Genomic DNA, 27,865 nt, shown 5'->3' on the forward strand with positions numbered 1-27,865 from the left:
CTGGCTGGTTGCTGTTAAAGGAGAAGCCGCTGCCCGAGCACTCAGGCACCATTCAGGGAGTCACACGCACACCACCCGAGACTTGAACTGCTTGGACCCGAGTCCCTTCGCAGCGGCCGCTCCACTGAGCCGACGGGTGCCCCTGTTCGACTCCTCGCTCACGCACACACCCACTCTTGGGGGCTTCCTCTCCCCTCAGGCTCGACCCGAGGTTTCCCAAAGCAGAGTCTCTGCTACAACGTACGCCAGACGAATTTATTGGTACAGCGGTGAAAACAGCTCGAGGTGGGTGCCTCCGCAGAGGGACCCAGAACAAAGGAATCCCTGGGCAATGATAGCCTTACAATCTAAATCCCCCTCCCCTCAGGAGGCAGTTCGGACCAACAGCAGTATCTGGGTCTGGGGTCTTCCCGTTCTTCACTGGGCCCTTTCATTGTCTCTAGGCGGGCCGATTCTTCTCTTATCTCTAAGATCGCAGCTTCTGCTAAGGTTGAAGCCTCCTTATCTTCCTAGTTTGCACCAGTTTGGGGGGCCTTCCTTGACGTAGCCAAGTAAAAGTTCAGTGCACGGTCGGTGGATCTAGGTGAAAGTTCTTGGGGCCTAAGGCTTCAGCGAGCCTTGATACTAATGCTAAAGTGACGGCTACGCCAGTTGCAACATGGTAAGGAAGTTCTTTCAGATGGAAACCTCACGGGTGAAGATTCAGCAGCTGTGGGGAACCAAAACTCTCCTAAGTGACTACGTAAGTCACGTGCCCGTACAGCCCCAAGTGCTGAGACGGGATAAGGCGAGGGACTCCAGTTCCCACCTCTGGAAATGCTGGAGTAACCTAAAACAACCTAAAACCACCCGTTGCCTCCCCAGCAGCTAACTGAAACAGCTTCACCTGCAGAGTCACAAGAGTCCTGAGGCGACGTAAGGACTAAATCTCCGACCTAAGGTGCAAGGCCAACATGCTAAAAATCCTACCGAAGGCTCACAAAGCAGAATTGACACTGTAGGGACGCTTGCATTGCAACTGCCTGTTATTTTGTGTGTTTGAACTAAAAAGCCACTGGAGAAGAGCTGTCAGCCTGGCACCACTTGTAAACGAAACTTAAAATTATATTCATTTTATTTTTTGAAAGTCAAATACTTAGGGTGACAGAGTTTTTCTGCCGTGGAGATGTCAAGGACGCCTAGCTGGAAGGAAAACAAGTAAATCTCTCTGAAAGACAGCATGCACAAGGACCTTTATGCCATGGATAAACTGTGAAATCAATTAACATTTCAGATATTAATACAAAAGTAGTAGTAGCAGCTGCCATCTTCTTTATACTATTATGCAAGCCGACCACAGAAATGCAATGTAAGAAAACAGAGTGTAGTTTTCACTTTTTTTATCAAATCAGTTTACTAGTTAATCAGGAAGAAACAGAGTGTTCTAAACATTACGGCCTAATTCCCCAAGTCACTTGCAGGATGAGCCCTAGGCTTGTGCGAGCTGAATTTCACGGCCCTTCCTCAACATTAAAACTCATGCAGAACACAAATCCATTTATTTTTAATATAAATTACCAAATCAATTTACTATATTCAAATTCTATGAACTTGTCAGACTCGCTGACTGCCACAGCTGGCAATGGAGCAGTTTGCTGGTTTGGTTACAGAATCACAGAATCCCAGAATGGTATAGGTTGGAAAAGACCTTTAAGATCATCGAGTCCAACCGCAAACCTAACACTGCCAAGCCCACCACTACACCATGTCCCTAAGCACCTCAGCCAAACGTCCTTTAAATCCCTCCAGGGATGGGGACTCCACCACTGCCCTGGGCAGCCTCTTCCAGTGCTGGACAACCCTTTCCGTGAAATAAAATTTCCCAATATCCAGTCTAAACCTCCCCTGGCACAACTGGAGGCCATTTCCTCTGGTCCTATCACTTGTTACCTGGGAGAAGAGACCGACCCCACCTCTCGACAGCCTCCTTTCAGCCTCCCTGATGCTCCTTAACCTTTCTACCTCCTCCCGTAGCTCTGCCACCATGCAGAGCAAATCATCCACCTTAGTTGGAACAAGTCCGAATTTGTCCCTGGTGAAGTCCTGTCTGCTGGGGCGCGAGCAGCCAGGGTACGAGCCGGCCCGATCGACACCTGTGGACACAGCTTTGGTGGGGCCCCCTGCCCTGCGGAGCCCTGTTGACAGGCACGCAGCAGGCCTTTGCGACTTGCCAACAGCCTTGTAAGAGATGTTAACAAACATCGTTATTTCAAACAGAATGTGTAGTTATTGTCCACGTAGTCGGTAAAAAACCAAGCTTATAGCATAAACTTGAGATGGGTGTTACATATTTAATGCCATTAATAGGATCCAATACAGCGATTCCCAGGCAAAACACTGAATTCTAGAAATCATGCTGCACACTTGTGAAATACCCTGTCCCGTGACAGAAAGGGAGGAAATTTCGTATTACAATTTATAACGATGGCATTAACACCAGGTTGCTTCGCAGCAAACAAAAGCCTTATTACCAAGTGCCACAAGAGGTAACAGCCAGAAACGTCAAACTGTCTCCAGGAAGGACCAAGAGATTTCGTGTTCATCTCTTCTTGTGAGGCACGACAGCACCAGTACAGGACGAAGTTCTAGGCTGTGCCTTTTTTCAGCATTACGATGTGTTCAGGCGGCTCACGTCGCGGCAGGGCAGGGGACGGCCAGCCCAGCCCAGGCCACCAGGGCTCGCCGGCCACCTGGCCACCAGGGCTTGCCGGCCACCTGGCCACCAGGGCTCGCCCCGTCCCCGGCCGCGCCGCGCGGCCACACCTGCGCCAGCGCCAAGGGCAGCGCCCCGGGCCCGCGCCCGCGGAGGGGCCGCGCTGCGCAGCCACGCCCGTGCCGCAAACGAGCGGCGGAGCTGGGCGCGTGCCTGCCCCTGCCCTTTACTGAGGGCCGAAACGCCGGCAGCGCGGCCCCGCGGGAGGCGCGCCCCCGACCCGCCTGCCCCGCGGGGGCTCTGCCCCCCGTGCCCTGCGAGGCCCGAGGCGCTCCGGGAAGGGGAGAGCCTCACAGCCGGGGAGAGCGCGGAGGCGCGCCCGGCCCGGCCCGGCGGGCCCCGAGGCGCAGGAGCCACCGAGGCGCAAGGACCCCCCGAGGCGCAGGACCCCGCGGCCCCGGGCAGGGCCCCCCCGCGGGGCCGGGGCCGCCGGCGTCGTCGTGGCGGGCCTGCCCCGTCCCCGCTGACAGGGCCGCGGTGAAGACCCGGGGGAGGGATCGGAACCGGCCCGCCGGCGCTGCCCTGCCCGAGCGCCCGCCGGCACCGCTCGTTCCCTGTCGGGGCGGGATTCCCTGGCCGCCTGGGCTCGGCGGGCGCCGGCGGCGGAGCGGGGAACCCTCCCCCCCCCCGGCTGCGGGAGGCCGCGACCTGGCCGGCCCCGGCCCCGGCGCCTGCCCGCGGAGCGCTCGGAGGCAGCGGCAGCCCTCCCCGCCCCCGGCACACTCCAGGGAGCCGTTTCACACGGAATCACACGGGAGCGTCTCCCCCATCTGTGCAAGCCGAGGCACCCCCACCCCCACCTTCTCCTCAGTCCCGGCAGAGCCTCCCTGCCATTATGTTCCACCATCTCTTAGCCAGGCCGCTCCGCAGGCGGCCGAGGCAGCGCGGACCTTAGCCATGCCCGCCTGAGGCCGCCGGCCGGAGCAGCCGCGGCCGGGCCGCGGGGCCGCAGCAGGTGTGTTTGCATGGGGGTGCGGAGTTTGCATGCGGTGGGGGTCGCCTTCCTCCCGGCCCGGCTCCCGCCTCGCCTGCGCGCAGGCCCCGCCGCGCCGCGGGCAGGCTGCGGCGGAGCGGCCTGACGGGCCTGCTCGGCTCGGCGCGGCACGGCTCGGGCCGCTCCGGGGCCGGGGCGCTGCGAGGGCGGCGGCTGCCGGAGCCCCGCGGCCACCCGAACACCGGGGCTGCCAGGGCCGGCGGCTTCGGGCCGGCTCGCCGCGGGAAGCGGGGGGGGTGTCGCTCGGACGTGGCCGTCCCGCCGCCGCCGCCGCCGCCCCCCTTTTCCCGCTCGGCCGCTCTCCCCGCCGCCGGAGGGGCCGCGGCCTCCCCTCCTCAGGCGTCCCCCGCGCCTGGAGGGGGCCGATCCTCCCGCCCGGGGCTCGGCAGGGCCCGCTCGGGCAGGGCCGACCCCGGGCCGGGGAGCGAGCGGGCCCGGCGGGGGGGGCGCGGGCGCCGCGCTGAGGGGAGGGGGCCGCGGTCCGTCAGCGAGGTGCCCGGGGCCGCGGCGGCCCGCAGAGGCGGGAGCAGCCCGCCCGGGCTGAGGGACTGAGGGAGGGCCGGCTGGAGCCGCCTGTGCAGAGAAGACGGGGCTGAGGCAGCGGAAGAACATGGTCGTTTTCCCCAGAATGGGGTGGGGATGAGGGATGTGGAGAAAGTGCCAGATCTCAGCTCTCTCCGCAGGGGAAGGGGGGGTGAAGGGTTGTGCCCGAGACCTCTGCTAACAGTTACAGGTGCAGCCCGGAGAGCAGAGGGGCTGGTTGGTGTAGTCTAGCGTGGCAGCTGGCTTGGAGGAAAGCCTTGCTGAAGAGCCATCTCACGGCAGATCCCGGAGAGGATGGGGCTTGGCGCGTAGGCGGAGGTAGTTACTGGTTTTACCAGTGCAAGGGTGAGTAGCCAAAACAGGAGCGGGGTGAATGATGTCTCGATTTGGGGTGACTGTCGGCCACACAGGAGGAAGGCCCTGGGTGGCAGAGAAAAAAGGGGGAGCGGGCTAGGAGCACAGTTGCCATGGGCAAAGGTGGGTGCAGAGCCCTCCTCTGGAGGGACTTTGGCACCGTAGGCAGTCGTGACCTTGAGGAGGAGTTGCCCCAGAGAGGGATGTGGGACCGAGCAAACGGCTGTAATCAGCAGCCATCTTTGCGGGGTGGGAACCGAGCAGGCTGCGCAGAGCTGTGTCCTGGCCTCCCCCACAGCTGTGGGTGTGGGAAGGCGGGGGGGGGCTGGTCAGGCGTGGGTCTGCAGCTTGCTTCTTTTCAGTGCCTCAAGGATAGTTGAATAGCAAAAAAAAAAAAAAAAAAAAAAAAAAATCAGCTCAGCAGCCAACTCGGTGCTGCTAGGAGGGGGCAAAGGAACTATTTTGCAGGCATCTCGCTGCTGCGGAAATGGATTTCTTGAGGGGAGGGAGGTGCGTGTGTGGGTAATCTTTGTAGTAGCGCTGTGCAGGGAAGAGAAAATGCCATTCGAGCGGCCCCAGATGCAGCGAGGAGTCGGGAGGGCGGACGGGAGAAGACCTTGCTCGGCCACCCCACGGCCGTGGGCATGAGGGGGCAGATGTGACGTTGATCAGCAGCCACCCCTTGTGCTGTGGGGAGCAGAGAGGGGGGAGCAGTCCTTGGTTAGCAGTCTGTCTCCCAGTGCTGTGGCCGAGCCTGCCTGGTGCTGCAAGAGAGATCCTATGAGGATTTTTATTGCGGTCTCTTTGTTAGCTACAGACAGGCACGCACACACTCACAGCTTTCAGCCAGGTTGTGGGAGGTAAGTGGGGGAGGAGAGGAAGGGAGCGTGTGGGGCGGCACTGGGGAGCAAGGGGGCTGCGTGGGCCGGGCACGAGGGGAGCAGGGGGACAGGGCTGCAGCCGTCCCCACCACCACAGGAAAAAGAGCCCCTGCGCTTTTCAGGGACTTGTTGGCAACCCAGCGAGGGTTGCCATAGCTTTTTATGTAGGGTGACCAGAACCGGCTGGAACTGGTTTGAGGCAGATCAGCTCCTGAACACAATGCAGTCACTGAGCTACTACAGTGGGATAGCTTCCTCCCTTCATGGCAGCCAAAAGCAGAGGAGCTTGCAGAAAGATACCATCCCAAAACAGTATGTGAATGCACACTTTAGACACACAGCACTGGTATGTGGCTAATATAGTCATAAAGGATTCTGTATATAAATGTACATATTTGCAGTAACTGAGATTACTTTGGCTTTTTGTGCCTTTTTATGCTTAAGGAATGGGCAAGAGCTGAGATTTATGACCCTTATTAAAATATTTTTGCTTTGCAAGGGTGGGACACTGGTTATGCAGTCTATTTTAAAACTAAACTAAATAAAATTGATTGAATGATTTGTAATTGTAGTTATGCTTGTGACTGAAGAATGCTGCTTTGCATGCTGTTTTATTTACAGGGTGCTGTCTTGTGGTTTTCTTCTTTAGGAGACGTTAAGGGGGGGTGCTGTGCCTTTCTGTAAGGCCAAAAGGAAACGATATTGTTGTAGAATTGTGCATAAAAGCATTGCAAAGATGCTGTAAGGCATACTCGTTTTCCCTTTTTTTTTTTTTTTTCCCCTTGTAGGCCTATTGATTGGGGCTGCCTTTAACCCTTTCATATTTGCAGAGGTAATGCATCTGTGGCAGTAACTGAGCATTGGCTAAAAAAAATCTTTCAAAGGTCAAGGTTCATAAGGTGAGATGTGGCGTTTTGGGTATGAATGTAACGATAACATGAAGGTACGTGTATGTGAAAAGTAAATCTGGCTCCTGCTTGCACACTTGGCACATTAGTAAGGAGACAATTGTTTAAGTGTTACTGAAGAAATGCTATTAACGTCCTCCAGCTTTAATAGGATTAAAGCTATTATTTGTAAAGACTTACTGATATCTTGGCTAAATACAGTATTTTCATTGAAATATCTTATATTCAGATACACATTTTTTCACAATGTAGTGTTACGGAATAGGCCTCTGAGTGACAATCATAAATTGTGAACCACATGGCAGTGAACTGTTCTGTGTTGTATTACAGCATTACACATTCAGAATTTGCTGTCTGATTATTTAAAGGTTGCTTGTTTGGCCATATCTGAGTAACCCGGTACTTACGTCTGAATTAAGGTCTTCAGTGTTAAACATGTAGTTAATATAGCCTACATAGAATAAACATATGAAATAAATAGTATGGATGGTGTTTCTTAAACTGTTGTAACCCAGGGAGGATTTTGCAGCAGACAAGTGGAAAGATGTATTTTTGAGGTTTGATGGAGCTCCAGTGGGTTATTAGTGGCATGAATTATAATATTGTGCAGTAATGAAATAAGACTAGGAAACCGGATGGGCAGTGCATCAGCTCCTGAGGGATGACTACTTTTAACTCAAAGGAATGGATAATGGATAGGATTTTTTTTTCTCTCATCTAAAAAATAAATGTGTACTTAGATTTGAGCTGGCGTTTGTATCTTATAGTGAAAGCTGAAGGATTCAGGGAGAGGGAGAGGGGGAGAGAGAAGAAAGCAGTAATGAATATAGCAAAGGGAAGAACAAAGGCTGTTAGAGCTTACACATTGGAACACTAAACATTTTGCCTTGGGGATTCTTTTGCTAGAACCGTTACTTCCTATTACAGGAAATCAGCAACTCTAGAATCCTAAACCAGTGTGGTTTTTAAAAAATCTGACCAGTCCTGGCTGTGTTAGCTGGTTTGGTAATCTACAATCAAGATAAATATGGAGGCAAAACATTGAAAATGCTCTGTTCTAGTGTGAAATGAGGGTCTTTTCCTCTGTGCTCAGCAGAATAAAGTAGACAGTCTTAAAAGCCTTGAGAGGTTGTGGATATTGGGTAAGTTGTATGGTGGCTGATAGGCAGGGTGCCTGCATCAGAGAGTGACAGTACAAGGGAACCTTTTTATTTCTCACTGCAGTAGATTACGTAAGGTATTTAGATATTAATTGTAGAAAAGTGAAAATAGCATGCTAATGTGTAGCCCAAAATTACAGTTTTGTGGGTTTTAATGCAGCTACAATGTCTTGTTTCTCAGATTTGATAGGGCAGTAAATAGCTTGTGTGGTGGCGCAAAATGCCTGACAGATCACTGTGCTGATTTCTGTTCATATTTTTCATAATTTGGATGCAGAGGTTCTATATTTGACTGTAGACATCTGTAGCAAAATTATGCTTGCAAACATGAATTCTTGTTGCATGATAGGAATAGCATCTATTGCTGCTGCTGATGCATGTTCTTTTCCAAGTGTCAGCTAAAATTCATGTGTTACATGAGAGCACCTTTAGGGTTTTTTTTTTTTTTCTTTCTACCAGAATAGTAAGCAGTTTTAAAATGGTAAGTTCTTGAATTGTCACAAAATTCAGTGTGTTTGTTTTGTTTAGATTTGTTGGATGTTTGAACACGATCAGTACTATGAATTTCTATTTTTAGCAAAGGAGGTTTTGAATTTGCAGGGATTTTTGTAGGCTGTAAGATGAGAAACCTGAATAGATGCTGGAGTCTGCAGTGTTCTTGGTGAGTTTTATTTTTTCAGTCTAATAATATTTGTAAATGCTCTTCACCAGGAGATTTTGATTTTGCACATAGGCCAGCTTTCCAGCAGAAAATGCTACTTAATGCTGGAGGGTTGGTCCTCTGTATCAGCAATCATGGTCTCATTTTGCATTGAGGCTTGTCTCAGAATCTCAGATCTTGAGAATAAGGGTAATGATTTATCTAGTTCCAAGCCTCTTTTGAATGAATTAACTAACTTTGGTTTTCTTAGAGGTATGAATGTGTGTTAAAATATACATAAGCATACAGATTGCTGGGAATGTATGTTTAAAAAAACCCCAAACTTGACCCTAATCTCTTAGGGCCTGTTTGTTGCTAGAGTTGCACAGGCGGGCCCTGCCTGACTTGGTGTGCTCGGACCGAGATTGTCTGCAGCTGCTTCACGCTGTTTTTGAGGAAGAATTGCCATCCACTTAAAAAAAGTACATTAAAGGAAATAGGCAGGAAGCAAGTGCCATTTAGAATGTGATTCAAATTTGCATTAAATTGGGAATCTCAGAATTCTGTTCATTATTGTACATCCAAATATTCACGTGTTACTGTCCCAGCCCATTTTACATACAGAAGTACAAAATTAAGCCATTTTTATAATTCATTTTTAAGTAGAGTGCCAAAAGAACGGTGTGGGGATTTACCTGCTTTTTATTAATTCATCTCCATTTTAGGAGAAATTCGGGAAGTTGCTAGGCCCAAAACCTTAACTGGATCTCTTGATAAATATAGGTAGTTTTCATTTGGCCAGCTGTAGATAGAGGTGGTCTGTTCAGCTCCGTTTGGTGTGGGAAAGGAGATAACCTTGCTCGTGTATTGAAATACCCCTGTTCTTTTTGCCACCCAAAGGCTGATAATAGTGAACTTCGAACCAGTCGCATGTGGCTCTCTTTAAACTGTGCTAGAAGTGGTTCAGTGGTGGTGTGAGAAGAGGAAATGGACAGACTTCAGAAGATGCCCCTTCCCTTTCCCTTCCTGTTTTCTCCTACCCAAAGAGAACTCGAGATACCCATTTTGCAAAAAAATAAGGAAGTTCAAAAATGGAGGAGTTAGACTACAAGATGAGGCTTCAAAGGAGTCGTAAACTACAAGTAAATCTGTTTTGGCTGTCAAAAAGAAACCTGTGGAAATTTGCTTAAGAAAAAAACAAAAATTCTCAAGAACTGTCTTTACTTAATTATACCTATTGCAGGGGAAAAAGGCTCATCTTTTAACAGGTCAGATAAAAAGGATCCATAATCAGATGCAGGATATAGTAGAACAGAGGACAGAGACAATTACCCGCTCTTTTATAATCAGTTGTAGGGATGGATATGGTTTGAAAACAATGGTAACACGCTTACAGTTGTAAGACAACCCAGGCTCCTTTTGAGGCTATCTTACTTGTTGGTTTGACGTGGCTTGGTAATCCATAATTGCAAAACTCAGCTAAGCGATATGCACAAATAGAACTTTGCCTAACCCACATTAAAGACTGAATGAGAGACTCCTCTGCAGAGATCTTGTATTCCTGAGGCTCTAAACCGGAATCCATGGGCAAACTGATTGGAAAAAGTTTTGCCTGTATGAATTAACAGCAAACAAGGCAACATAAAGTCTCAAGTTTTAGTCTGGCTGCAGCTGCATCTGCATTCCGTGCGTGGAGATAAGTATCATCCTTGTGGCCTCTGGGGACTCCCAAATTACTTTGTTTACCACGAAAAGACAGGGTGCATACACATGCACTGTAGGTCTGTCTCTATGCCAGGTTATAGCAATACACCATGAACATCATGTAAGTGCCATTCAATATCTTTGTGATTTTTTCCATGATGTCCATTTTCTGCTATCCCAAATGTAATTTACTACCATTGCTTTCATTCCTGGTGTACGTGACTTTGAACTTCCCAAATTTGTATGGAAGACACTCCTGAACTGAAAAGTTAAAAATATTGTAAACAATTACAACCAAACTGCACTTCCATTCACAGCAACAGAATACACTTGGTAATGCATTGACTTTGGTGGTTTTATTGCCTGTTTGTTTTCAGCATTTGCTAGTTTAAAACAACTCTTGCAGCCAGTGTGTGGATTAACAGGCTTCTGTGGTATTCTAGAACTAGATGAATAAAAGTAGAATGAGTGGAGGAATGGGTTAGTTAAATAATTTTTTATCGTTTTGTAAATAGTTTAGCAATTATTCTAAAATAATATTGTCTTTTGTCTATAATACTGAGAAATATTTTGGATTAATAGTTGAGAAAGGTTGGCATTCAAGTTTTTTTGCTTCCTTACGGCATCCAGATTTGTTTATAGCATCTTAATTGTACAGCTCGCATGAAAGTAGATCAAAGTCAAATGTGAACTGGTACCGTCTGTTGTGGAAACAGGCCGCAGAGACAGCCTTGCAAATCATAACCACAGGCTGAGCTTTGTGTAGCTTCTTACCCTGTCCCAATTCCAAAATGTTCTACCGGACCATGGCGCGAGCTGGGATCGTGCTCTGGGTCAGCAGCGTATGGGCAGTGATTGATAAGCTTCCATAGCTTGCTTCTGTTCGATGGTGCATTCTAAAAATGCATTTAGATACTGTCATAAGTGGGTGGTAAGGCAAGTGAATGTGAGTAGGTCTGAATGCTAATTAATGGTTTAAATCCTCTTTGCTGTGAGGGTGGTGAAACACTGGAACCTGTTGCCTTGAGAGGTTTTGGGGTCTCCATCTTTGGAAATACTCAAAACCTGACTGGACAACGTCCTGAGGGTCCTGCTATAGCTGTCCCTGCTTTGAGCAGAGAAGTTGGAGTTCCAGAGGTCCTTTCATCCTCAGCTATCCTGGGATTCTCCGAAATGCCTGTTGAAAACTTTTTTGGGCTAGTAAAGAATAAATCTTGAAATTCTTCTGAAACTGTCAACAGCAAGGTTACTGCATTGGGGGGGGGGGGGGTGAAGCTAGAAATTTTAATACCTGAAATACTGGGCTGGTACTTACCCTCCAAAGCTTTTTTGAGGAGGAGGAGGGAGGGAGAAAATGGGTAGAATGTTCTCTTAGAAAACCAGAAGTGCAAATTCAGATTTCTCTTACTCATTGAGACTCGTGCATGGAGACAAATTGGATTTTCTTTTTTTTCTTTTTTTTTTCTTTTCTTTTTTTTTTTTTTTTGTTAAAGGCCAATAGATAAGGTGTGTAATGTTGAAATACGAGATTGCTTGGTATAAATTTTAATTGTAAAGCACCCCACACTTCACAAAGATGTTTACATAAGGACTGGCATGACCTTATTGATACTACGAGAAAATGAGACCTTTATCCTAAGAAATCAAAATGCTGCCTATTATGAAAGTTACATTTCTGGAAGCAGGAACCTGTCTGAGTTTTGCAACAGTAGCAAGTCATGGGATCTTTGATAAGTGAAAAGGAACCTGTATGTTATGTGAATATGATAGGCATTGCTGATTGTGGTTAAAGTGGCCTCTTGCATATCCCATTTGCCTGCTGAGTATTTCAAACCACACCAAGTTGTGATTTGAGATGTGGTTCTCATTTCCTGAAGAAGGTTTGGTGGTTGAATTAGCATATTGCTTTTGTCTTTCTTTCAGATACTGAGCTTTCAAAGTAAATAAATCAGAAGTGTTAGTCATAATTACTAATATATGTTTAATAACTAATGAACTGCTCATAATCGGTGTATTAGGCTGGTGTTTGCCTAATGTTAAGATATATATGACTGTAATTCACTTAAGTCTTCTCCACCTGATGAAATTTCTTGGCATAACAATACAGAAATTAAAAAAAAAAAGCTTTTATGCTGGTTAGGCTGGTATTACTCCCTGTGTAGGCATTTTGTTCCAGAATAAGCATGATGTTATTTAGGCATCATTACCCGTGTTCAGAAGCGGAGTAATTATACCACATTATCAGAATTTTGTTCTGGAATAGTGCATCTAACTGGGAATTTATACCAGTCTAACTAGAACAGAATAGTTATTATATATGGTTATACCAGAAGTATTCTTCCAGAATCAAGACACTACCATGTGCTGGGCACTGAAGAGTGGTGTCTCAATGCTCTTGTTTTCACAGTGCTGAAAAGGTCGCTGATTTTCTTTGAAGAACATACAAAAGAAAAGGTCTCTGCCCTAAAGAATGAACAGTCCACAACTGTACATGGTACAAATGGAGGTAAAAACTGTAGGAAGAGTTTAGGGAAGGTAAAGGAATGTAGTCATAAGAACATGAATTCCATAGGTAGATGAAAATTAAAGTTGTTTTTTTCCTATTTCCTTAAATAATAAACAGACTTGCTGCTGAGGGAAGCTTGGGTTGAGTAGTTATTTGAACAAAAGCATGGAGTTACATATTGTAAGTATAGACAGTTATGTGGGATTTGAAGGTAAAGGGTAGGAATTTAAATTTAATATGGTAGATTTAATTTAAGGTGGGGCTAGTACAGACAGTTAAAGCAATTGCATAGAGTCACCAGACTTGGGGTTGAGCAATGAAGATTTGGATGAGCAGGAGGGTCAGTGTCAAGGAGGAGAAGTTGGTCAGTTCTTTAAAGGCTAATGATGAAATAAAAGAATAAAAATTGAGCATGTAAGACCATGCTTGTGGTCCAGAAACAATAGTTAGAAACCTTCATGCATAGAGAATATTAATTGGAAAAGTATTGGAAAGGGAGGAGGATTATTTGTCATTGCTAGACCTGGAAAGCTTGAAGTTGTTCTTGTACCTGACAGACAAAAATCAGAGTTTTGAGCAGTTTGGAGATATGACCTGTCTGGGAGCTGCCAGATGATTCTGTTTTCTTGTCTTCATTAGGCTGTTGAAATTTCCCAAAACAAGTCTGGTTTGAGAGTTCACAATTGCTTAGCTTTACACCAAAAAGTACCTTTTAATTTCAGCAGCAATTTATAGGCAGCTTGGTCTTTCTTGTGGAGAATACTGTGCCCCATCTGCAGCTGTCCTAAAGCCCAAGCTACAAGATAAATCATATTTAGAAAGTGAGAAAAAATGTTTTCTTCTGTGTGTTTCTCTGCTCCCCCCCCACCTTGGCAGAGTACATGAAAGGGTAGCTTTGTTTGGTTTTCCTCATATGACTAGAGTCCCTCCACCTGGAACGGGTATCGATACAGGGCTTGAGGAGGAGCAACAAAAAGTCCATGTAGTAAAACAAAACTGCCTTTATTAATCCTTCAGAAGCAGCTGTTTACTTCTAAGCCCTGATATTTGTTTGGTTGATATTTGTGTTACTGCATATTTGAGCCTTCCTCACATCTACACAAATAGTTGCTGTAAGAAAGCAGTACTGCAAAAGGGTCTCTGGAATCGCTGATAATAGGGCAGAAGCTCCCGGATGCACTACATCTTGCAGACGTTTTCCCCTTTTTCTGGAGATCAGCCTTTCAAACTCTTTGAATCCATCCTTAGGCTTTCCATCTTAACAGCCAGGATATGAAGGCCCCAAAAGGTTTACAAGAATTTAACTATTTGTCATGGGTGTAGCATCAGATTCTTGTCCTGCTTGCTTCTTCCACTGTCAGTAGTGGCTTGGTTCTTGTTTTGACATAATTACTTAAGTGAGTGCTTCACTGGAATGTGTTATCAGATGAACTGGAGTAAAAAGGCTAACTGGGAAAGGTAAGACAGTGGAACAGTCAGGGCATCTTCATTTGGCTAAAACCTGTGCCACGTTCTTTGTGCTGTTCATAGGAAGCACTTATCTCAGGAGATGCGTTTCCAAAGAAAGAATAATGTAGAAAATCATGCACCCATGCTTTGAACAGAGCATGAACACAAACAAAGCAATCTTGGTTTATCCTCCAGAAGTTAATTTGCACCTTACGTTTCGGTAAGATATTGATGCACACATAGGGGTGGACGTTGTCACCAAAGAGATTGATGGAGATCATGAAGTGAATATATTCAGAGTCTGCTATCTTAAGTTTTTAAGACTCACTGGTTATCTTCCTGGGAGTCCTATCACCCACCATCAAAAACCAGAACCCACTCTAGCTGCGTAAGTCCTATTGGCCATATCCAGAATTTTTTTCCTTTTTACTTACTTTTATCATTGAATAATCAGTAAGCAAAGTAATGCTTGAATTTTTAAAGAAACTGATTTTCTTTAATAACTTTTCTCAAGTAATTCAGGCACCCTGAAGGTTGCAAATCTTACAACAAAAGTGATAGGCTTTTCCTGGCATTCTCCTGGTAAACATCAGCAGACAGCCAGATGGAGAGGGGGGAAATGGGACTAGTCTGTGGGAAGGAAAAGGAATGTTACAAAGGGAGACTGTCATCTGAAAATGAAATAGTACTTTGGACAGAGTCAATTAATCTGAGAACTGACTCTTTATGCGAGTACCCACAAAATTAGGGCTGTTTAATTTATTGTATCATCTGTCCATTTTTCTTCATAACATATGCTTCAAGTTAGCATTCCTCTGTTTTGAGGTGAATTTCGTTTCTACTATTTAGAAACTAAAAATGAAAAAAATTCTGTTTCAAAGATGTTTGAGGAGGTGGGGGTCTTGCAGGTTGCTTCTTTAAATGCATTTTTGTTTGTTTAGTCTGAGGAATGTATCCTTGATTACGCACCTTGTGGACTGTTTCTCAGTTCAGTTCTGAAGATCATCTTAATGGCAGCCCTCTGACGCTAGGTTTTTATACCTGTGTGTGTCTCTTTGGAGACAGTGAGCTTTGCTCTCAGGATTTAAAAGCAGTTCTCAAAGAAATTCCAGTTCCTGGAAAATCACGATTTCCTAGGGAACCAGGAACTTGCCTCATTTCCTGTTCTGAAGTATTTACAGGCATCATGTTGGCCCAGAGAAGGAGTAGACTAACAGCTTGTCTGGCAGCCAAGGTGTCAGTTGATTTTGATCTCGGGTAAAAGGTGGAGTTTTATCATTAAGGGAAGGAGTTACTGAAAGGTTTTCAGAGGAAAAAAAGGGAGGAATGTGGCTTCAGAGTCCTGACAGTTGTGGTAGAAACATAGTTTATATACTGGATCTTAAAATGGTATATTAGAATAGTGAGGAAGAGATGAATAAAATGTCCAGGTTACAACTTTGCTTGCTTGTTTATCAAGACTGGCCGTGTCTTTTGTCCCTTTTTGTTCAACTTAGATTGCTTTAAAAATTTGGAGAATGGGAGAGATTCTTCGTAAGAGCAGCAGTAATTCTGGGTCCCCCATGTAGAAGAAACCATTCCATTCTCATGCTCTGGTAGAGCATGGGAGTTGTTCCTTTTGCATACACTTGAAAGACAGTTGCAACTTTATGAAGTGTGCTCTCTATAGATAAATTTGTGATCTTAGCTCTGCAGACCTCTGAATTCTTTTGAGATATTTTCCCATTTTGGAATTAGACTAACCGAGTTTCTCGGTAAAGGACAAATGTATGTCCTCTGCTACACAGTTTTGCTCTTAAACATACTTGGATAAAATACTGTGTAAGTGGGCCTTTACTTAATTCATTGCTATTGCTAAATATTAATTAAACTCCAGCATATGTAATTAGACAAAGTTTTAGATTAGGAAGACTTTCTAGTTCTTCTTGAGTGTATATCATAACTAAAAAGACAGCTATGGATAGATGTACAATCAGAGTGCAAATAATTAGTATCTCGAATCATGAAAAACTTTGTCAATTAAGGCTTTGTTCTGTGTCTTCTTACATGGATTTGATACGCTTCAGTTTCTGGAATCTTTTCCATTTAATTCTTGTAAGAACTTTCTTTGTAATTTTGATAGTATGTGTGTATGTATTTTTGTATTTATTAGATAACTGCCTTTGTAATTGTGGCCCTTTCACAGGATCTTGAAATCCTCCAGGCAGAGGGCAGACTAAAATCCAGGCCTGCAGAACTGTGCACAAGTATGATAATCATCTTGCTTTGGTATAGGAAGGTGTCTACTGCCACGTGTGCTGAACACGATAAGTTAGCTTCCGATTATACTGCAAGAGAGTTGAGCTGTGCTCATTACTTGTCTAGTCTCTTTTCTTAAATCTTTATGTTCATTCTATCCCAATTACTAGTTTTAAATGCATGAGGGCTAGAAACTTGCTTTTGAATAAATGGATTTTAAAATTTTATAATTAAACAAATACACAATAAAACCAGAATTACCAGCATTATGAAACAATGTCTGATAAGTATGGATTATAACCATATGCTTTACAAAAGTAGTGAAGTCTTGATAATGAGCATTTACCATCATAGGCTACTATATATTGTCCATTAAGTAAAGGAATTATGAGTTAATTAAGAGAGTAAATTAATCAGTTGCAATGGTATACTCATATTTTCTAGAGAGTCACATGCTGAGTTCAGCTCTGCAGAAGGACTTGGTGTAAAGAAAAGGAGTTAATAAGTTAGACAAAGCAACAAAATCATTAAGTAGACCATGTAAGCAATTTTCAGAACTATTACATATTTATTTGAAGGTATTATATGAAATGTCTGTGTGTATTCCAGTATCCTTGAGAAATTTTCCTCAGTTGCCTTTCTTAGAGTCCATAATGACTTCCAGGTAGCCACTGTTGATGAATACATAAGTTGTAGAGATTGTTGTCAAGCAAAGGGATTATGCCATTTTAATAAACTGCATCTGAGGAACAGTTGGAGTGCTGCCCATGTTGATAACTATATGCATAAAAATACTTATTTAAACATATATGCATTTTGATTAGTTTTTCTTAGCACTGTTACAGGTGAATTCAGCAGTCAGCAAGTAGTTTCTCTCCAGAGCTCAAGATAATGAGCTAAGAGGAGGAGGAAGTGAGCTACTGAAGTTGTAGGATGCATCTCCATTGGCAAGTGGCTTCCAACAGATCTTCTGCCATGGGGCATGAAGCTTCTTGCTTATCTGAGCTAATATGAGGAGCTTGGAGAGCGCTGTTGCAGTTAGTTGCACCGTGGTTCTCTGATGGCCTGTGTTAATCGATGCTGGAGACAGAATATTGATCTATTATAATAAGAATGTTTTTGAGTCCTTTAGTGCCGATACAAAGGCAGGAGGACAGACGGGATGCTTCCTAAATGGGCACTTTATAACAATAACACTTATTTGGTTAAGTATCTTTTCACATTGAATACTGACTTTGGCCTGGTAATTACTGAACAATTAAAGTACGTTAAAAACAGCTCTGTCACAACAACACGAATCGTACCTGTGCATGGTTATGAAAGAGAATGAAAAAGTGTCCGTCTGTGCTTTCTGTAACTGATTTTTTTAGCTCTCTACAAGTGATTCCCCTGCACACCTCTCTGCATGTTATTGAAATGTCTGTGGAAAAAGGCCAATGTCATAGTGGGATTTAAAAGCATACTCTAAGTTAGTTTTTCTTCTTACACAGCATTAGTAAAGTTTTGGTTTTGAGTTACCTGTTTGGTTTGGGAATTGGGAGAAAAAAACCCAACAGTAGAGGCCAGTGGAGAACAAAAAGAACAGGATCTGGAAAATGTTATCTGTGAGGGGAAAGAAAACCCTAAAGATCCTGGTGTTGGTTAGGCTAAAAAGATTGAAGGGAGATAATGGTCTCAGAGTAAAGAGCTGTTGCAAAGAGGATGGGTGAATAGAACCACATGTAGTTCTTTCAGATTGCATCAAGAAAGATTCAGATTATGCAGTAGGAAACATGTAACAGTGAAAATTGTGAATGACTGGAATAAATTACATGGGAGGTTGTAGAATCTCTGTTATGAGAGGTCTTTAAAGTAGGCAAGATACCTGTCAGGAGTAGTGTCGATACAGCAGGTCCTTCATTAGAGTTGCTGAAAAAAAGCATTGTGAACACTGGGAGACACTTATTCCGTAATTCTTATAAAAGCAATTTAATTTATATAAAACAGTGCAACAGTCTTAAACTGTTATTAGAAACATTTGTTACCATCTTCAAGAAGGCTCATTGGGTTGGCAATGCAAATGTCCAGGAAAATCTAGACTTAGGAGGAATTGCAAGTGCCTCACGTTACTTTCATGAAAGTCTAGGTATCTTGCTGTAATCGTAGTGTATGTGGGAGAGGGCAGGAGGAGTGTAGGAGAGGGGACAGGAAGAAAGTCACTGAAGAGAAATTTGTGCCTAGAATGAAATTAGTAGGTTACAGTCTGTGAAGTTGATGGATTACTGTAGCTCTTGGTGTACTAATTTGACTGTACGCTTGCACTGGAACACTGTTCTCTAACATACAATTTCTGAAAATATTACTCCGGAAGTGAAATAACACCTTTTTGCTTGGCATATGTGAACATACGCTTATTTTGTGTAAGACTGTGGTATTAGAGCTTAAAATACTGAGATTACGACTTTCTGCTTATTTTACAGATTTGCTTGCAATCAAATACATGACCATGGGGGATATGAAGACCCCAGATTTCGATGACCTTCTTGCAGCCTTTGACATACCAGACATGGTTGATCCAAAAGCAGCTATTGAATCTGGACATGATGACCATGAAAGCCACATAAAACAAAATGCTCACACAGATGAAGATTCTCATGCCCCATCATCATCTGATGTTGGTGTGAGCGTCATTGTGAAAAATGTGCGTACTATAGATTCTTCCGAAGGAGTCGACAAGGATGGCCACCATTCCACAGGCAATGGCTTGCATAATGGCTTTCTAACGTCATCAGCTCTTGATAGTTACAGTAAAGATGAAGGGAAGTCACTTAAAGATGATGGGTCAGCTTCTGAGACTACACTGAAGGATTCAGCTTTCAACCAGTTTAGCCCAATATCAAGTGCTGAAGAATTTGATGATGATGAAAAAATTGAGGTGGATGACCCTCCGGATAAAGAGGAGATGCGTGCAAATTTCAGAGCAAATGTCTTGGCAGGATCTGTATCTCAGCAGGAATACGACAAACTAAAGGCACTTGGAGGGGAGAACTTGATTAAATCTGGAATCCCAGTTTCAAGTAGTATAGATAAAAGTAAAGTTGCTAAACGAGAGACAGAGACAAACTCCATGAATTTAAGTGTCTATGAGCCTTTTAAAGCTCGAAAAACAGAGGACAAATTGCTAAAAGACAATTCTGAGAAGCTTCTTGAAAACAGGGTACTTGATGGAAAACTAGGTACTGAAAAAAGTGAAACAAATCTTGCCAGCATTTCACAGTCCAAAGCAAAGTCATCAGCAAAGCTTTCTTCATGCATTGCTGCGATTGCAGCACTGAGTGCTAAAAAGGCAGCTACAGATACCGGTAAAGATTTACAGTCCAATTCAGGAGAATCTTCTCCATTACCAAAAGACATGAGTGAAAGTCCCCGGGCTATTGAAAAATCACCTGAATCTCAGAGTCTCATCGATGGTGCTAAAAAGCCATCTATCAAACCACCTGATAGTCCCAGAAGTGTATCAAGTGAAAACAGTAGCAAAGGGTCTCCGTCTTCTCCTGCAGGGTCAACACCAGCAATTCCTAAAGTTCGCATAAAAACCATCAAGACTTCTTCTGGGGAGATCAAGAGAACTGTTACTAGAGTGTTGCCAGAAGTTGACTTGGACTCTGGTAAAAAGCCAGAGCAGACTGCTTCTATGGTAACTTCCATGACATCTCTCCTGTCCTCTCCAACTTCTGCTGCTGTTCTTTCCTCTCCTCCTAGAGCTCCTCTCCAGTCCACGGTTGTCACCAATGCAGTTGCATCTGCAGAACTTGCACCAAAACAGGTCACTATCAAACCTGTGGCAACTGCCTTTCTCCCTGTTTCAGCAGTTAAAACAGCAGGTTCACAGGTTATTAATTTGAAGCTTGCTAACAATACTACAGTGAAAGCCACTGTAATATCTGCTGCTTCAGTGCAGAGTGCCAGTAGCGCCATTATAAAAGCTGCCAACGCTATACAACAGCAGACTGTTGTGGTGCCAGCATCAAGCCTTGCCAGTGCTAAACTTGTGCCAAAGACAGTCCATCTTGCCAACCTTAATCTTCTGCCTCAAGGTGCTCAAACCACCTCTGAACTCCGCCAAGTGCTAACAAAACCTCAGCAACAAATAAAGCAGGCAATAATTTCTGCAGCAGCCTCACAGCCTTCTAAAAAAGTGTCTCGAGTCCAGGTGGTGTCATCTCTACAAAGTTCTGTAGTGGAAGCATTCAATAAGGTGCTGAGTAGTGTCAATCCTGTACCAGTTTACATCCCAAACCTTAGTCCTCCTGCCAATGCCGGAATAACGTTACCAACACGAGGTTACAAGTGTTTGGAGTGTGGCGACTCATTTGCTCTTGAGAAGAGCCTGACCCAGCATTATGACAGGAGGAGTGTGCGAATTGAAGTGACATGTAATCATTGTACAAAGAATTTAGTTTTCTACAATAAATGCAGTCTTCTTTCCCATGCTCGTGGACACAAGGAAAAAGGAGTTGTGATGCAGTGTTCACACCTGATTCTAAAACCAGTCCCAGCAGATCAAATGATAGCATCTCCTTCAAGCAATACTGCTACATCTATGCTTCAAAGCCCTGTGGGAGTTGGCACGCATACTGTAACAAAGATACAGTCTGGCATAACTGGGACAGTAATATCAGCCCCAGCAAGTACACCTGTCATTCCAGCTATGCCACTAGACGAAGATCCATCGAAACTCTGTAGACATAGTCTAAAGTGTTTGGAGTGTAATGAAGTTTTCCAAGATGAGACCTCTCTTGCAACTCATTTCCAGCAGGCTGCAGACACAAGTGGACAAGTAGGGTATCATATGTTTAAATTCCAATGTTTCATCTATAAGCCTAGGAGACTTTGGATATGTTTTTACTTTCATTTAGCTGTTAATTATCTGAACCTCTGTGATTAAAAGTATAAACGAAAACCACAAAAAGTCTTGCAAGCGCTTACATAGTGAATGTCAACATTTTTTAAATAAGAGTTTTCTTAGAATTTTTTTAGGCCCTGTAGTCTGAAATTTACACTATGTATTTTTACTAAAATTTAGCATTAGCTTTCTTACAGCTGAACACTATGATACTGAAATTAATAATGGTCTTAAGACCATTCTACTAAATTCTACTAAGAATTTTTAATGATTCTTTCTGTGCTTTGGAATTTGAGTATCCTGTGGAATCCACTTAATTGGCACCCTCATTAACAGCCCGCCTATTCAATCTGAATGATACGTTTAAAGTGATTCATTCTTGATTTGTCTTCAGTTTTTATTATTTTCGTGTAGCACCATAAGTGAGCTAGGCATTCCTCTTATCTACAGGGACGCTAGGCAATGAATAAATGGCACACTGATTCTATTGAAAGGATATGCATGCTGTTTCTTCAGGTCTTTCTTAAACAGAAGTGGAGAGTGGTGTTCACTAGCATGCATTTCTTGCTGGGTGACCATTTGGTTTATTTGTGTTGGTTTTCCTTTCCTCTTACAATTGCTATTGAGTTAAACTTACAAAGCATTTTAAAATTCTTTACTAATGTATGTGGCCTAATCTGAAAGAAACACGTCATTCAATAAAAGTTAATATTAATCAGTGTGCGATGTATTTTATAATCCTATAAGAGTTAAGATCGTTAATTACAGTTGGATTTCAGTTGGGGCGTGCCAATTAAAAGGGATTCTGGTGTGTTTCAAAGCATTCAGTTGAGCTTGGTGTTGCAGCTTCTTGCTTTGTGGGAAGCTGAAAACCTGCAGACATGCTCAGACTGATCAAGACAGGGGTGCCCCAGGAATATTCCTGGGAATCGCACAGCAATGTGCAAGATAAAGGTTTTTAAGTCCTGCAGTTAGGAAAGAATCCACTAGTCATCGAAGCGCAGGTTCCTGTCAGAATCTATTTACTAAGCCTAAGACCTGTTCTGTGGCCACGAAGCAGTTAAGCTGCACCCACCACTACAGATAGTAATGCAAAGAGATTTGAATGTGGAAATAACCTTGACTATGTGGATTATGTGGCTCTGCCTCAGCTCCTACTTTACTAACTGGCTAGTGGACTTAGGCTGAAATTGCCTGGATTCACAGTGAAATGCCATGTGAATGAATTTCCATCTGTAAGATCCTACAGATGTGCCTACCTAAAGCAAGTTTGTTCAAGCTTTTTGTCAGAAAGAAGTTAGCAGAATGTATTGTGTCCTCAGATCTTGCTGCAGTTTTGAACAGTATCTAACGGCTGACCACGAGTGTATTCTGCACCAGCTCTTGAGTTACTTAGTACTCAGTAATTGTTTTTTTAGCTAACTCCTTTACTGGTGCTTATTGGTGTTAGACTTATCTTTTTTTCCATAGTAGATCCATTAGTTATCATTTGGTATGATAAGATCCAGTAGCCCTTGTGAAAACCCTGTTGTTCTTGATGCTATAAAATGAAGCAATTAAGAAGGCACCAAGATAAAGCAAGTGGATGAGAGACCAACAGATATGCTGCGAATAGGTTGGGAGGTTGAGATAAGGGTAAAATGAAAAAAATAGAGAAGAGCAAAGATAAAGTAATGTACTGGCTTTCTGTGGAGGCCTTTTTTTGTATGGACAGGTAAACTAAACAGATTTGTAGAAACACCTTTTGCCCTTTCCTGCTACCTCTGTCTGGTGCTTTTGCCCTGTTGCTGCTGAGTTTGCTCTCTATGCGTGTCCTGTTAGATACTGTTTACCCTGGTGATTTGCTACGGGAAAGCAACTGAGATCTTCATAGAATGTCAAAATATAGCTGCAGTTAGGTGGAAAGATAAGTATGGGTACACGGGTACTGCTGTCCAGGGAGGAAGGGTCATGAAGGTACAGAAAGCAGTCAGCATTGCCTACTACCGGTCAATGTGTTTGTGTCTCTGGTTGGAAACTGGCTCTCTTAAGGGCTGATGTATGAACAAGGTCTTAATACCTGTTTACTAGGCCATGGATTTCCAGGGGTAAAAACAAAACAAAACAAAAAACAGCCTTGTAGCTGCAAAGCACTGGAGGAAAAGAAGCTATTTTCCTGTTGTTCCGTTTTAAAAGAACACTTTTAATAAACGTAGTTTTAAATGTTCTTTGTTGAAATAGCCTCTTAAAATTAATTATATATTTTTCTTAGTCCTTTTCGTATATCAAGCAGCAGTTTTCAGTTCTGTGCTGGTTTTTTTTACGTTGCATTTTATTACATACTGTAGTGTCGTAGCTATACTGAAATGCCCAGCATGGAAACCATTTAACTGAACAGCTGCTTTAGTGAGAGCAATACATCTTGCTTTCTTTTTGTTATGTTTTTGTCCATTTTTGTCCCAAACATTGCTGCAAGGGTAGTGTTTGCTGAAGAAAGACTCCATGTAGGCATTTGTTGTTATTGTAAATAATAAACATTTTAGTACTTTTTCATTATGTGTTAGCCCTTGAAAAGCTTGGGCAAGAAATACTCTGACTTCTGTTTTCCTTCTTAGTGTTTGGCACTGGCTTTTTGTTGTAAAACTACCATTATTTTGGGAGGAAGGAGACAGGAAAGTTAGATGAAATTGATATTTTAACTTGGAAGGAAGGAAGGAAGAAAGAATAAAAATAAACATTTGGATTTTGCAAACAAATAATAGGGAAAAAGTTATTTGCGGCTTATCATTCTTTCTAGTGCCCACCTAATTGCTCTTGAAATGGAAATTGTATCTTGTTTTATGTTTTCAATGAATCTAAGCAATAAGTAGCTGTTACTTCTTCTTAAACTGCTGTTATGAAGGTAGAATGTTTCTTTTAAAATAAACAATAGTGAACTAGCCCTAGCAATTAAAAGATGTTCCCTATAAAGCTGTTACCTTTCTAATATTTTACTTCCACTAATACTCTTGTTAAAGGGAATGGGACCACTCACTGACAGGTTTCCTGGCTGAGTTAAACCCTCATCTACTTACTGGGGAAGAAAAAAAGTAGCAAACCTGGGCTGATAAATGTTAATGTTCATCTTATTTACAGATATAAGTGTATAGCTCCCATGGAAACTACATAGCTCATTTCCCTTCATACTCATAGTTCTTGTGTATCTTTATTTTCCACCTCCACCATTTTTTCTTCTAACCCTTTTTTTTCTGAAACTTTGACTTTAAATGCAGGCAGGTGATGATTTTCAGAAACTGTGTTTTATTTTGGTATGGGTTGGAATGAGAGAACTGGAAGTTTATGCCACCTTAAGCCCAAAATAAAATGGTAAGCAAACATGCTGAATTTCAGAATTTAACAGGAGGTTCTTCTTGTTCTGCTGTAATCAGTTACAATTAAGCATTTTACTGTACTCATCCAAATAGCAAACCAGTGGCCTTAACAAATAGCATTATTGGCATTTTGTGTCATTTTTTGAGTTACTAGCGTTTCAGGTGAATCTTGCAGGCTGCTTGTGGCAAAATCAGAGAGATACGCTTAGTTGGGGTTGGAATGTTGTATGGCTCTTCTGTGGCGTAGCATCCTGGTTTCCTTTTGTAGTGCTGCAGACAAAACGCTTTGGAAGGACTATGAAAACACCGTATGTTTCTGTTACTGAATAAAAGTTCTGTTTTGCTGTTTTCTTATGTAATCAAGTAGTACTCCATATTCTCCAGTATTATATTGCTGCTTATTAATACATAAATGGCAAAAGATAGATTTTAGGAATAGTACTGAAGCCAAGTAAATGTGGCAAGCACATTTGAAGTAGAGTTGTGGTTAGTCAGGATTTTGCCTTTCAGCCTGCGCTGAAGACAAAGTTAACATCCCAAACCAGTTCTGTTCAGTGTCGGAGGGCATGAGTCAGTGGTTCCGGCCGTAGCTGTTTGGTCAATTGAGGACAAATATTTGGCATTTCAAAGTGAATATTTATATGTGTCTGAACACTATTTCAGACTTACTGTGTCACAAAGGCTCTAATCAGGCTGATAGTTCCAAATCCCCGTGGATAGTTAACCTCAGGCAAAGCCTTCCGCAAGGGTAGTAAACGTTATCTGTGCTATCTACTAATCTTTTAGGCTGGCAGTAGGCTAATATTGAACCTGAATTTGAGTAATGGTAGATTTTCTTTGCTTAACTTCCTCTCTTTTAATGTTTTGCATTTCGCCATCTTGCTGTCATCAGGACATTTGAGAACTGCATTTGGATAGAGACTGTGTTCAAACATATCAGGCCACCATGTTCACAAAGTAAACATAAAAAGTGAACTATATGAAAATACACTTCTTGCTTCTGTGTGTGTGACCACAAGATGTTTCATGTTAATGTTTCTACTTGAAACTACTGTTTTTAAAAAAGGGTCAAAGTACTTGCATACACCCTCAAGAAAAGCATTTAGATTAAGCTATTTTGGAAAAAGAATAAAAATGGAGTGTACAGATTGTAATACAAAAATATACTTGTTCTTCGAATATCAGTAATATTGTAAAAATGCTAAGGCAATTAAGAACTTACTTTAGACCTTGATATTAAACAGTGTTCTATTTGAAAAAAGAATCATTTTTTGCAGTGACTATAAAGTCTTTTTCCTTCTGTCTTTGGAGTTAGTGTCTGTCTCCTGTTGATTACATGGGAACAGGTTATTTTTTTTACTGGTGTAGTTGCCATTACTAGTAAGTCAGACTCCTATGAAAGTTATTTGTAACACTGTACTATTTCTTCTATAGTGGTAGCTTTGATTCTGCTGTTATATGATCTGCATATTACTGTTTTTTAAAAGAGATTTAAAGGAGAGTTGCCTAAACTGGAAGAAGGGGGTGACTTTGTGAAGCACCTTTTAGTAAGAAACTATTATTTCTTAATTATGTATTTCAGGATTTCTTCATACATAGGTTAGTAAATAATTTATAATGCAGCTCTGGAGGTCTTGTTTTGTTCTGTGTTCTTGCAAAATGTACACATCACTACATCTGCAAGACTCTTATGGATAACTTTTCTAAAAGTACGCAAATCTCATGTTAAGAAAATACCCATGTCATGAAGGAGTCTTGGTTTTTTTTTTTAAATCTTTGTAAGTCACTGGTGAGATTCATAAGTCCCAAGTCATAAGAAATAATAGTAATAATAATTTGAGAAGCCTTACAAAGCAAAGTCGTATGAAACGAAGTTGAGTTAAAGTCCTGTTCTGCAAAGACTTGTGTTTGTGCTTGAGTTTGAGACCGTGAGTGTTTCTGTTGAAGTCAGTGAAGCACCTTCCATCATCAAAGTTAAACAGAAGCATAGCTCCATACAGGATGTCAGCTATCTGCTTAGAGATTGGAGAGATGTATTACTGTAAATGAAACATTTTCTGGAATGCTTTTACTGGTTTGGCTCTTTGTGCCCTCCAGTGATGGAAAGCAACTGTGAGCAAAAGTGAAGCCTGTTTACAGCTGGGTTGCATCATTTGCATTTCATCCCAAAAATGGCACAAAGCACCCAAAGAATTTCAGTGTTTCTGATTTGGCATATGGTTAACATGTAGTTGAAGATTTTTTTAAAATTATTTTTGTGTAACAAAAGACAAGAAAATAATTAGTTTAGTAAGTTACTCCTGCATGTAGAAAGATCGCCCTGCAAAGAAAAGCTTTGTAAATACTTTATTTATCTCTAGTTTTTACTCAGATGCACAATATGCTGATATAATGCAGATGATGTATTCTAGCCCGAGAAATATATTTTGAAATTACCTGTGCACTTTCTGCCTGATAATATTCCATTTTATTGGTATTATGGATATTACCATAAGAATTCATCAGGAATAAGGATAAAAGAAAGTGAAAATAGTATATTTGGTGGGTTTGGTTTTTTTTTTACTTTATGTGGTGCACAGAGTTAAAACGATAGGGTTTGATTCTCAAGTTGTACTTGGGCCCCTTGCACTATTAAAGTAGTCTTGTGAGGCATCTAAGTAAAATGTATATAAACCAACATGCCTCTCCCATGGTCAGTGGTATATGAAAGAGCTTTCTTTTGTCAGAATGGCCCAGAATGCCAATATGTCTGGTTGCCAATATCTGCCAGCCCTGTCCTACAAGATTTGTCAGTAGGGCCTGCATTTAGTACTTGCCTACTTCTTTTGGTTCACATCACAGTCATAACATTTAACCTTTTATTTGATATATTAACAGTGTTTGACACAAGACGTTATGTATAGCTGAACCAAACCTTTTGTTTCATCTATTTTGGTTTATCGTTTAGAAGACATGCAATATCTGCCAGATGCTGCTTCCTAACCAGTGCAGTTTTGCATCACACCAGAGAATTCATCAGCATAAATCTCCATACACGTGTCCCGAATGTGGAGCAATCTGCAGATCTGTCCACTTCCAGACTCATGTCACTAAGAACTGCCTGCATTATACCCGAAGAGTTGGTTTTCGGTCAGTATAATGATTACTTTCGTTGTCAATTTATGTATAATTTATGCTTTTAAAAGTAATTTTCCATTTTCATAAGCCTTGTTTGTAGAATACAGCTTCATGGGTTTAAGGTTGTCATGGCAACAATGCTATTAGTACTACAAATTTTGGAATAAATACCACATTAGGATTCTGCTTTGTTTCAGACATCCACTTTTGTATGTTATGAAATCAGGATATTAGCTAATCTCATCCAGCCATAAAATGTCAGATTCAGGACTTCACGGTTTATAAGGTCTAGAGAATTCAGATGTATGTCCTTAATTTCAGGTTCTTAAAAAAACCTTTTGAGGTTTTTCAAAACATTGAATTTTAGATTGTTCTCTCTGGTAG

At 42.7% G+C, this 27,865-nt stretch overlaps 1 protein-coding gene across 12 annotated transcripts in view; it reads left to right on the forward strand.

Moving 5' to 3' along the window:
- Positions 1–3,569: 3,569 nt before the first annotated feature.
- The window catches only part of ZNF532 (zinc finger protein 532), a 51,546-nt gene continuing 27,250 nt past the window's right edge, over positions 3,570–27,865 (forward strand). The window contains exons 1-6 of one of the 12 annotated variants that reach the window (XM_075489143.1): positions 4,515–4,634; positions 5,666–5,870; positions 6,313–6,423; positions 12,344–12,442; positions 18,589–20,948; positions 27,312–27,493. In XM_075489143.1, coding sequence (XP_075345258.1) covers positions 18,609–20,948; positions 27,312–27,493 — 2,522 coding nt within the window. In that variant the 5' untranslated portion in view covers positions 4,515–4,634; positions 5,666–5,870; positions 6,313–6,423; positions 12,344–12,442; positions 18,589–18,608. Of the gene's footprint in view, positions 3,708–4,495; positions 4,635–5,035; positions 5,504–5,665; positions 5,871–6,312; positions 6,424–6,444; positions 6,468–12,343; positions 12,443–18,588; positions 20,949–27,311; positions 27,494–27,865 lie in introns of those variants that run through there. The other 11 variants (XM_075489144.1, XM_075489140.1, XM_075489142.1 and 8 more) reach the window with 11 other exon arrangements.

Source organism: Mycteria americana (assembly GCF_035582795.1).
Source record: "Mycteria americana isolate JAX WOST 10 ecotype Jacksonville Zoo and Gardens chromosome Z unlocalized genomic scaffold, USCA_MyAme_1.0 Scaffold_30, whole genome shotgun sequence".
Taxonomy (NCBI): Eukaryota; Metazoa; Chordata; class Aves; order Ciconiiformes; family Ciconiidae; genus Mycteria; species Mycteria americana.